An 11,776-nucleotide genomic window follows, 5' to 3' on the forward strand; every position below is an offset into this window, starting at 1 on the left:
CACCCATGCAGTTCTATTGAGCAATAATGTGAATGATGCTGAATGACGATAATTCGCAACACTCCTTGACAGAACAAGGAGCAGATTGTTGGGCGGCACGACACCGACAATAGAAAGAATGCGGTGTGCTTTAGACTGTCACCCACATGTAATGGCTCACGCACCGACACATTCACCACATCAGCTTAATGAGGAGGCCATTCTTTGCATTAAATAATAATGGTATTAGGTCAAGATTCCAGACTAGGGAGGACAGTGGTTTGTTTTGAAATGTATTAGTAACGCCAATTAATTTACTGGGGCGAAAGAGGCACACTGAGTGTGGGACCATGGCAGCCAAATACGAGGAACAAGTGACTGCATTCATCAGGTCCTGACTGAACTTTGAGTTACGCATCTGTGGGGCCTCAGCACTCACCTGATTACACGTTCTCCACAGTTAGTCACACTGCACTGAGTCGAATTCTGTGCAATCAGTGAGTTCTGCAGGAAGAACGCTTGAACTGTGGCGAAGTCAGTGGTCACAATGTGACTCTCACTGGTATATATTATTGTAACTTTCCATTTTTTTTCTAAACTGAAAATGAAAATGTTTTAATATAATAATAATTATAATTACACGTAATCACTATGAATTATTTGTTTATTTTATTGTATTACATGATTTACACCACACGTACACTTTATGTAGTGATTTTTAATAACACAAAAATAGAACATTTCATACTGACCCCCAACAATGATATTAGAACAATAACATTTAAGAACAAAAATATAATTCTGATTAATTGGCTAATCAAGCATCTGAAATATTTAAAGCTTTCCACACCAGCACTGAACACTTTCTTCTGGGAAAAAAAATCAATTGTCTTAAAATACATATATATTTTTTTATTACATATGTCTTTAAAGTAATCTATATTTTACAGTATTTTATAATTAAAAGAAATAGCCACAACCAAGAACATTACCAAAACAAAAACATACGTTTCAAATCTTATGTTCATTTTATTTTTAGATTTTTTTAGTTTACATCCACTCTCCACTCTGCAAAAACAGTAGTTACTATTTAGCTATAATGATTAGTATTATAAGTATATAATAATAATTAATATTAATCATTATTATCAGTAATTACATTTTGATTTGTTCTTAATTAATTAGCTCAATTTATTGAACGAATATCCTTACATAAATATCATGGTAATAATTCTAATTCGGTATAATATAGTTTTCCCACCTCCAGTCAGTCAGTCAGTCTGTGAGTCAGTGAGTGAGCCTGTGATCCAGTGTATGATCCAGTGTAAAGTTGGGCTCTGCTGCTGCTGCTGCTGCACCTGCTCCTGCTCTCCGCCCCGCTCTGACTACAGTACCCAGGTATCAGTGCGCGGCCGGTCCCCCTCTCCGTGCTCTGCGCCAGTCTGTTGTAGGAACCAGTCCGCTCGGCCCTTTCTGTTTTTTTTTCTGCTTTCTCACTGTTGCCTGGTGTCAACCTACGCCGAGCCGCCTCATCCCTCCCTCTCTCCCCCTCAGCGGCTGCTTCCAATTTGCCTCCGCCGCCCTCCGCGCCTCTTCCATTGGCTTTCGCGCTGCCACTCAAGCGCTTCCTCTTCGCTGGAGAGTTGAGTAGCAACAGCTCGGAAACATCTGGCTGCTGCCGCCGCCGCAGCTCTGCTCTCTCTCTCTCTCCGCCGCTGCGTCTCTATGCCACGGCGGGCTGGTATGGAAAGCCGTTGAAAGTCGATCCAGTTGGTTTGTTTTTTTTTTCTTCTCTCTCCCGGAGAAGATTGGAGCGGAGGAAGCGGGAGAGGAGGAACTGGAGCTCTGTTGTCTGTAAGTGGGCTTTATAAAACGCGAGGTGCTCTTTAAGGAGATGTTTAGCTGTAGTTAACTAGGGGGGGCTGAGCCGGGGCTCGATCGGTGTGGAAAAAGTGGCGAGCTGGTTTGTTTGTTTTTTCCTCTTTTTTAACGGTTCTTGGCTTCACACTGTAGTTAAAACACTCGTTGGAGAGCGACCGTTGCGTCGCGCTGCTGACCGTTGAAACGGGGCCTGCTCCAGAACTGAAACCCTGCAGGTAGATCGGTGACTTTTTTTGTTAAGCTAGCCACTAGCTAGCTCCCCCCTCAGTGTGCGGCTGGGGGTCAGCAGCGGTGGAAACAGCCAGCCAGCCGACAAACCGACCGACCCACCGTGTGTGTTGTGCTGTGTGTGTTGCTCCTCCACAATGCTGAACGCTGTGTGTGTATAAATGTGTGAGTGGGAGTGAGTGAAGAACCCTGGAGCCACCGTGTATTTTCGCCTATAAGTAACTTAACTTCGGTTAGCTACTTAGCTAACTGTTAACTAGCTCGTAAGTGGGATAAACTAGCGTTAGCTTACTAACTAGCCAGCTAGCTAGCGTTACCTAGGTTACGCAGTTAGTTAAGCTAGTTAGCTAACTAGCTAAGCGACACTCGGACTGCTCGAGTCAGTCAGATAGTTCCCGAGAGCTAGTGGAAATCTGCCACTGTGTTGTCCCGTGGTTTATTTATTGTTGTTGTGTTTTTTTTTTTAGTTTGAGTTTAGAGAACTAAAAGTCGCTAAGTTAGCACAGCAGCCTGGTCGCTTGTCTGTTTTGCGGGGTGTAAGCACAAGTTTGAGTCTGGCAGGCTGGTGAAGTGTGAATGAGGCGGTGTGCAGCTGTGCTGTGTGAGTTTTACTGACACATTTGTCAGCCAGCTGCACTCGCACAAAAAATGCTGTTCATATTTTATTTGGCGAAATAATTATAATAAAGTCACTAATAATGATGAGAAAAATTGGTTTGTAATTAAGGAGGCGTTTGTGGTTAATTAGATAAAATTGTGGAAATAGTTAGCGTTAAAACTCAAACCCAGTGCTTTGGTTAGAAAGTTAAAATTTAGGTAGCTGTTTGTGCTTCATTCATTGTGTTTCCTCAGGATTGTACGTTTGATAAATCTTAAAAAAAACTGTAGTTAGCTGTTAGAAACGTATGGACTGACATTTAAGTGGAAAAGCAGTGGCTGTTGTATAACTTACTTGTATTATTATACATTTCTTCTTCTTCTTCATAGCATTATTATTATTATTATTATTATTATTATTATTACAATTATTATTATTACAATTATTATTGTTGTTGTTTTATTATTATTATTATTATTATTATTGTTATATTATTATTAGTAGTGTTTGTAGTGGTAGTGTTATCTACTTGAGCCTTGTCCTCAGACTTGTGGCTATAAGATTTATGTAGCTAACTAGTAAAAAAAAAAATAGACACATTTTGTGTAACTCTGCTGTTTGAGGAACAAAAGCAAAAAAAACTGTTCATATTAAGTGTCAAGCAGTCCTCTTAAGTAACAGTTTTTGTTGTTGTTGCGATCCTACTTATAAGGTCTATAGGCTTGTTCTCATTGTCCATTATTTTATTTCTCACCCCCCTGCCTGGCCGTCACTGGCCCAAAAGGGTTAGTAAAATGAATGACAGTAATGGTGCGGCCAGTGAACCATAAAGAAGCCGAAAACAATATCAGCTGCGTGGATCTGTCAGTTGCAAATGCGCTGTGCTGGCCTTTGTTTATGGTTACTGGAAGGAGAACACCAAGAGAGAAAGAGAGGAGAAAAAAACTTGAGGGTATTTAAATTCTCTGTGCTGGAAACTAGGTTAGAAAAAAAGTGTCTGCTTTCACACAGACCTATTTTCAAAAGTTCTCCTTTGCTGGGAGATTACAAGTAAAGGGGGGGAGGGTGGAGGGGTGGATTGGCCAGGTTTCCACAGAATCACCTCTCAACAGTTCCTTACTACCACCACCACCACCCCCCTGCTTTTTTTTAAAGGGAGAGAAAGAGAAACAAAGTTGTATAAAGGAGAGGCTGGTGGCAAGAGTGTAGAGGAGTAGCATATGGCACTAAAAGGAGCACAGCTGGAGGTAGCATTTCCATCTGAACATGATGTCAGAGCAGCTGACAGGCTGCCATCCCCCAGTCTTTTCTTCTACCGCACAGACTGGGAGTTAGTGTGTGTGCGGATCTGTGTGCAGGAGGAGGCATCGCATTCCCCTCCAATATCTCCTCCACTTTGCATCTGTCCCTCGCAGTTTGATTTTTTTTTTCTTCCTCCCTCTCTCTGTTTCTCTCTCTCTCTCCCTCTCTCTCTCTGTGTTGCTCTTCCTCCTACTACCACCTTCATTGATTCTGTGAAGGGAACTACAGCAGCAGCAGCAGACACTACAACACCACAACAGTGGACTTAATCAAGTTGATGCGTACTGCAGGTACTGTACCGTACCGGACAGGGGGGGTTCGGGCCAGCAGCCATGTGTTCTGAATAGGGAACTATTTAGGCTTTTGTTAAGTTTTTAAGGTTTTTTTTCTTTTCTTTTGTGTGACTGTTATCAGTGCAGTGAAGAGGAGAAGAAGTAGTAAGATTTGTGTCGGGATAGCGTTACCAGGATAGGGACGAGTGACACTTCTTGTTGTAAGGACGAGGTTACCAGGCGAGCTTTTCATTAAAGCTGTTTGTTTGTAGGTTTTGGTTTCACTTGCTTTGCTGTGAATAGCGAACGGTAGCCAAGATCTAACAGTTGTGCCATTGTTTGTGCGGTGTGTTTGTGTTGCATTTAGCGCGAAGAAAAAGAAAAAAGTTTCTTAATGTGTGTTTTTAAGATAGATTGTTTATTATTTTTTGTTTATATATACTATATTTTTGGTTAACTTTAAGTATTATTTGTGCGGCTAAATAATTAGCTTAAATGCTTTTAAAAATAATTTTGCCAGATTTTAATTTCTAAAAGGATTTCCATGTAAATCTCTGTAAATATATATTTTTTAATCTGTAAAGGCACTGCCAAATATAATAGAAATAGTCTGTTTCAAAATGTATAAAAAAATTCAAATTGTAAAATTACTAAACAACTGTCCAGCAGATTTATCTCTTATGCATGTTTTTTTTTTTTTTACTGTTGGTGACTAATTTAGAACTTGCAGATTTGAGTTGCCTGAATTGGCTAGACAGCTGTAATCGCACTCCTCCTAGTCTTAATCTCTTTATCTGGGCAGCAGCTGCCATATGGCCTCAGTCAGCTGGATCAGATGTTCATAAGCCTCCTTCTCTGTCCCTCTCTGTCCTCCGAGCCTCCTAATTTGATCGCTGCTACCTTGCGAGCTGTCCTGCAATCTTTATTTTTAGCCATCTTAAGGATTAGGATTGATGTGGACTACAGGGCACTTAAAGTGATTGTATTGTAAATCTGCTGTGGGCTGCCTCTTTGGGGAGGATGTTCCATTTCTCGAAAGATTTGGGGAGGGGAGAGAAGAGGAGGAGAAGGAGGAGGAAGAGGAGGAGGAGGAGGGGTTGGCTAGGGGTTGGCTGTCCCACGTCTGCCCCCTCCCCGTAAGCCCCTCATTAACGAAGGTCTGAGCACTGTTTAAGGGGGGGTTTGGCTTGGTATCCCAATCAGATTTAAATGAAGATTCAAATGAGTTCATTTAAGTGCGCTGGTTGAACATGGTGCCCATGCATTTTTTGAGGCGGGAGCTGTCTCCACGAGTAACAGGTGTGATTTTAACATTTCTCTATATGTTCCTCTTTGACTTTATTGATTTTTTTAATTAGATGCAGCCTTAGTGCACAGTTTAATTGTATTTTATTTAGAGCGAATTGTTTGTTTTCAGTTTGGCGGTTGACTGTGTACTATAACAACTACTGTAACATCAGTTGCACTGATGTTCTGCTACCTTACGTGTCGTAACCTTAAAGATCACGGTACTTAGGACTCTCTTAGGAGTGCTGCTGCAGTGTGACTGTGCTGTTGAGCTGTTTGTGTACCTGTAAGCCTGTTACCTAAACGCACCATCCTGGCCAAAGTGGGTTATTAAAAATAACTGCTCCAGGAGCACAAAGAGGAAAAGCAGTGAAGTGACTTGCACGCAGGCATCTGTGGCATCGGGACTTCAGCTTTTAACACTGCGCATTCAAACCTTTCGCACTAGCAAGATCTCTGAAGCAATTTAACAAATTTTGTTTTCATTTTAAGTTCTACTGGTGATTAATCTGTTTTTCTAGTTAAAGTCATAAAAGAAAGTGTAAAATGAAAAGCCTGTAAAAACTACTGAAACTAAATATGAAGCGCACACACAGCTGGATACACTTAGGAGGCAGAGAATTGAAAAGAAAAATGGGGATCGCAGATATTGTGATTTTATTTGTTTGAACTTGAATCTTTATAATCCTTTTATGTCGGCTCTGTGGTGAACATTTTTCTAGTGTTCCCACAGGGATGGAGGGAGGGAGGGGAGAGAGAATTAGTGTGTGAGAGCCAGTGAGTGTGTGTCTGTGTGCATTGGGGAGAGAGAAAGCGAGCGAGTGAGTGAAAGAGAGAGAGCGAGACTGAGCGGGTGGGAAAAGAAAGAAGTTCCATACAGGGCTGCAAACAAAACAATTGTTGTTCTACTGGGCCTCTCTAACATCTGCGGTCTTTTGCAGGTTATGAAGACAGCATGGAGTTTCCAGACCACAGCAGACACTTGCTACAGTGTCTGAGCGAGCAGAGGCATCAGGGATTCCTTTGTGACTCCACTGTTCTGGTTGGCGATGCCCAGTTCCGAGCCCATCGTGCGGTGCTGGCTTCATGCAGCATGTACTTCCATCTCTTTTACAAGGACCAGCTGGACAAAAGGGACATTGTTCATCTGAACAGTGACATTGTCACGGCCCCGGCCTTTGCTCTCCTGCTCGAGTTCATGTACGAGGGGAAGCTCCAGTTCAAATCGCTGCCCGTGGAGGATGTGCTGGCCGCCGCCAGCTACCTCCACATGTATGACATTGTCAAAGTGTGCAAGAAGAAGCTTAAGCAGAAGGCAACAGCTGAGGCTGACAGCACCAAGCGCGAGGAGGATGCATCCAGCTGCTCAGACAAAGTGGAGAGCTTCTCGGAAGGCGGCAGCACAGGTCGGCCAGCCACCGCTGACCTGCTGCACAGCGATGACGAGGAGCTGGAGAACAAGCGGGACTGTCTGCAGGAGCCGGGCAGCATGTGGATGCGGCTGGCCTCAGAACGTACTGCCTCTCCAGCCACCAGCCCCAGAGAGGCAGAGCCCCGCGGGCCTGACACCGGCAAGTCCCCGGCCGGCAGCCCGAGCAGTTCCACTGGCTCACTGTCCCGCCGATCAGTGCCCTCCCGCAGGGTGTCTGCCGATGCTGACTGTGTCCTGGACTTGTCAGTAAAGTCTGGCCTGAGTGGGCCCCCTGGGGAGGTTGTGGCCAGCGGAAACCCTTACTTCTGCGGCCCGGTGACCCCAGATAGCCTGCAAAATGCACTAGTGCAGGTGAAGGTAGAGAAGGATGCGGGCTCTGATGATGACGAACTGGCGAGCGGCGAGTACGAGATGGAGCACAGCGGCCTGAAGGAGCCGCCCAGCACCAATGGCACCCATGCCATCCACTCAGTCCAGCAGAGGCGACTGGGCCTGGAAGCGCACCTCTCGGCTCTGCGTGAGGCGTCGTTGGCCGGTGAGCTGGAGCGGGACAGCAAGACGGTGGAGGACGAGAGCGAGGTGCTGGGCGGTGACGGTGATCGCGGGCAGGATGCGGCCAGCGTGGAAAGCTCCCTGCTACCCTACGTGTCCAGCATGCTGGGCGCACCGCACGCGCAGATCTTCATGTGCCCTTTATGCAACAAGGTCTTCCCCAGCCCGCACATCCTGCAGATCCACCTCAGCACGCACTTCCGTGAGCAGGAGGGCGTCCGCGCCAAGCCGGCGGGCGACGTCAACGTGCCCACCTGTTCCATCTGCGGCAAGACCTTCTCCTGCATGTACACGCTGAAGCGCCACGAGCGGACCCACTCGGGCGAGAAGCCCTACACGTGCACCACGTGCGGCAAGAGCTTCCAGTACTCGCACAACCTGAGCCGGCACGCCGTGGTGCACACACGCGAGAAGCCGCACGCCTGCAAGTGGTGCGAGCGGCGCTTCACGCAGTCAGGGGACCTTTACCGGCACATCCGAAAGTTCCACTGCGAACTGGTCAACTCTCTGTCCGTCAAGAGTGAGACTCTCAACCTGCCCACAGTCAGAGACTGGGCGCTGGAGGATAGTTCTCAAGAACTGTGGAAATGAAAGCTAATGAAAACCCCTTTCAAATTGCTTTTTAAGTTAAGAGAGCAAGAAAGAGAGAGAAAGAGTCAGAAAGAAAGAAAGAGAGCGACAATGTGAGGCAGAGAGGTAAGGGGGTCAAGAGATGGGCAGGGAGGTGGTGGAAAAGGTCTGCATCAGTCATGTTTCTTCTATGTACATTGCTTATCTTGTTAAATTGCACTTTACTAGCACATGAAAAAAATGTTACTACTGATTTTTATTTTCTGGTTTACTTAGTTGTGTTTTTTATTCGTTTATTTTATTTTTAAAGACATGGGTGCTGGCTACAGCTGTCACCTCTTGACACAAAAATTTGTGTGAATCTGGATTTGACAGTGTATACACATAAACTCCTTTACACTCCTGGATTTTATTGAACATGCCATGAACAGAAAAGAAAAATCATGAAGATTTCAGGTAATACACTGAAGAAGTTCAAAACTGATAAGCATACACTAAACGGGTACTACGATCCTATATTTACCTGTACACACGAGGCTCGTCCGCGAGCGTGTGTGTATATATATCGTGCACTACTATACCTTTTTATTTTGCAAATATCATACCTGGTGTGTGAGTGTGGCGGCACGCAGACGCTGCGTGTTAACAAGTTAGTCCTTTAAATCCTGCGAGGATTTTGCTCGAGAAGCTCCAAGCTTGTGTTATTTAGGCTCTTGTACATTTTTTTGTTCCTTTTGGAAATCTTGTGATAGGAAACTTGACTGATAGAAGACAAAAAAGGCACTCATGCAATGTACAGCCTCCTTTTTCATATCAATTGACACGTTTTTATATGGTTTGATTGAACTGATGATTTGTTCATCTTTGATTTAGTTGCAGACTCTCAACACTCGTTTTCTACTGAGATTGGGTTTACGTTCGCTGCATTTCTAGAGAGATTTCTGTAGTGTATTTTTAATTTTTAATTTGTTCTGTTTTTTTTTGTTTGTTTGTTTCTTTTTCTCGTTTTCAAAATGGGATCTGTTGCATGACGTCCAACATGTATATTAAAGAAGATGTGAATTGCTGTATTACTGTACACTGTAATTGACCGATTCATTACAGTCAGGGCACCTGTCTGTTTAAAAAATATATATATACTTTAATATTACAGCTGTAGAAATTGCATGAATTTTATTTAACTTACTCTTATTTTTGTTGTTGTTTTGCATTGGAGAGTGTATTTTTTATTGAACTCATTCGATTCCTAAGTAGGTTTTTTATTATTATTATTAATATTATTATTATTATTATTTTTTTTTTTCTCCTATGGTGACTCCTGTTAAGACATTCTGCTGGGCTGTGAAGATGTAAGGTGTAAATGCACTGATGTTAGGTGGGATGTTGAAGTGTGTCTGTGTGCACGAGGCATCTTGCTCCAGGCTTATAGTAGACGGCAGGAGTTTGATACGGGGCTGGTGTGTCAGCGGAGGCTTAACCCCTGCTGAACATTTGTTCCAAAGCTAGTGTGGTTCCTGCTTAGCACCTCCTCACGCGCTGCTGTTCTCCAACTGCTGGTCTCCAACTGTTGTTTACTCGCGTCTAGCATTTTGAAACGTGTCAAGCTTTTTTGTTAGTTTTTTTTCTTTGTTTGTCAGTAACTTATTTATTTATCCGTTCGATTGGCACTTGCTTCAAATTCCGTGGCCATGAAGATTCAGTTTGCTGTTATAACTCCTGTGTCGGCTCCTGTAAAGATGGGCTCATCAGATCTACTGTGTGTGGCAAAGGCTGAAGTATCGGTAAACAGCATAAAGCTCCAATCTGTGTGATTTGACTGAGTGAATGTCAGTGTGTGTGCGTGTGAGAGTGTGTGGTGTGCTTTGTTTTTTTTTTTTTTTTTTGTTTTTGTTCTTTTGTACTCAAAGCATAATCCTTCCTCTGACAGGAGAAAATGTTTGGCATGCTTGGTTGCACCTTTTTAAAAAAGCTTAACAAAATTAGATTAATGCTGAGAAAAAGATGCCTTTATGATTTTAACTCTTAATTAAAAGAAAGACGCATTAACATTATTACATTAAGTTCAGATCTATAAATTCTAGATGAATAAAATGGTTACAGTGCTGTAGAATGACATTTCATTGTTATGTGTGTGATTTGAAAATATATATTTTGTTTTATTTTATTTTTTTTGTTTTGTATAATTTATCAATTTTACTTTTTGTTTAAAGTGAATGTGAAAGAGTTAACTAGATAAAAGTTCATCTAAACACCATTTGTCATTTAAAATTATTAACGATCAAAACAAAACGGCAAAAAAACCCTACAAACAAAAACAACAACAAAAAAAAAAAACAGATGAAAACCTAAATTTGGAGAAGCGCTGTTGTCATGGAGCTGTAAGTAAGTAAGTGAGCGAGCGAGCGAGCGCAGTGCTGAGTGCAGTGCTGAGCGCTTGGCCTGCTGCTGCTGCTGAACAGAATGAGGAGGCATCGGAGGCTCCACGCTGATGGTGGGCCGGAGGAGGAGGGGTGGGGGAGTGAGAGGGAGTGAGGGAGTGAGGAAGGGAGGGCTCGCGTGCCTCTTTGGCCCTCAGGGGCTTGAGCTTCCCCAGCGTAGATTTTGGTTGGTGCAACAGCTAGTAAAAAAGGGTTGATCTTGCCGACAGACAGCGCGCACTCCTTGGGCGTTTTGCACGGTGGTACTTTTATCTTTTGCACTCTAAAATATGAAAAAAGAAGAAAAAACAAGATTGATTGTGGGTTTGTTTGTATTTTATTTTGATTTATTTTTTATTTTTTCAGAGTTTTCTTTTTTTTTTTGTTTTGTTTTGTTTTAATTTCATTTCATTTTGCTGGCTTCTACTATTGTACTTGACCGCCTTAAACTACTGTTAACAGCCTATTGATGCTCAGAGTGGGGAGAAGAACTGGAACGGGCGAGTTTACTGGATGTATTTTGTTTCACTTCTGTTCAAATGGCAATGATGCTGTGAAACGGCGTATGAAGCATGTCCGTAAAATAGACAAACCTTTTAGTTTACTTGAAAATAACGGAAATGCCCAGCGTGAAGAAGATCAAGGACTAAAAATTGATTAAGCCTAGCACGTAGGAGAAGAGAGGATAAGAACGAACGATATATCTGTCGAGAAAAAAAACAACTAAAAAGGACAATCGCTTTTTGAAAAAGAAGCCGATTGCCTTCACATGTATTTGCTTCCCTTATGAGATTTTTTTGGTATGTTGACATTTGTTCTTTTTATGGATTTAGGCATTTAGCTTTGACAATCATAGTATGTTTCATTTTCTCAAGGGAAGTAAATTATGAGGCTGTTTAGTTTTGTACTTTTTGGTGTGCTGTTGGTGAAATTTTTAAATTGTGTGCAAACTGCAATAAATTATAAGTACCTTCATTCCTGAGAAGTGCTGTTCTTTCCTGTTTTCTCTCTTATTCTCTCTCTTTTTCAATGCGAATGAACTTTGGAACTGCCGGAGATAGTCACGATTTATAGACTGTCAAGGAAGAGTGTGTTATTTTTTTTTGCCTTCAGTTGAATAATCTTATTTACTGTAGATGTTGCGTGGGTGGAAACATGTTTTCCAGAGTGTGTGAGGTCTGTGCGGATTGGGTACTGTCCGGATGTGTGTGAGTGTGTCTGTGCGTGTGCGAGCGTGTGCGCGTAAGCGAGCATGCAT

At 42.9% G+C, this 11,776-nt stretch overlaps 1 protein-coding gene across 4 annotated transcripts; it reads left to right on the top strand.

The window, feature by feature from the left end:
* The first annotated feature begins 1,450 nt into the window (after positions 1-1,450).
* zbtb18 (zinc finger and BTB domain containing 18) lies at positions 1,451-11,493 on the top strand. Of its 4 annotated transcripts, none has more exons than XM_007234676.4 (2): positions 1,451-1,833; positions 6,489-11,493. In XM_007234676.4, exon 2 carries the CDS (start codon positions 6,503-6,505, stop codon positions 8,120-8,122), a length of 1,620 nt encoding a protein of 539 aa, XP_007234738.1. In that variant the 5' UTR covers positions 1,451-1,833; positions 6,489-6,502; the 3' UTR covers positions 8,123-11,493. The 4 variants fall into 4 exon arrangements, with proteins under 4 accessions (XP_007234738.1, XP_049337416.1, XP_007234737.1 ...); XM_049481459.1 differs by lacking the exon at positions 1,451-1,833 and adding an exon at positions 1,875-2,075; XM_007234675.4 differs by lacking the exon at positions 1,451-1,833 and adding an exon at positions 3,211-4,278.
* The last annotated feature ends 283 nt before the right edge of the window (positions 11,494-11,776 follow it).

Source organism: Astyanax mexicanus, chromosome 7 (assembly GCF_023375975.1).
Source record: "Astyanax mexicanus isolate ESR-SI-001 chromosome 7, AstMex3_surface, whole genome shotgun sequence".
Taxonomy (NCBI): domain Eukaryota; kingdom Metazoa; phylum Chordata; class Actinopteri; order Characiformes; family Acestrorhamphidae; genus Astyanax; species Astyanax mexicanus.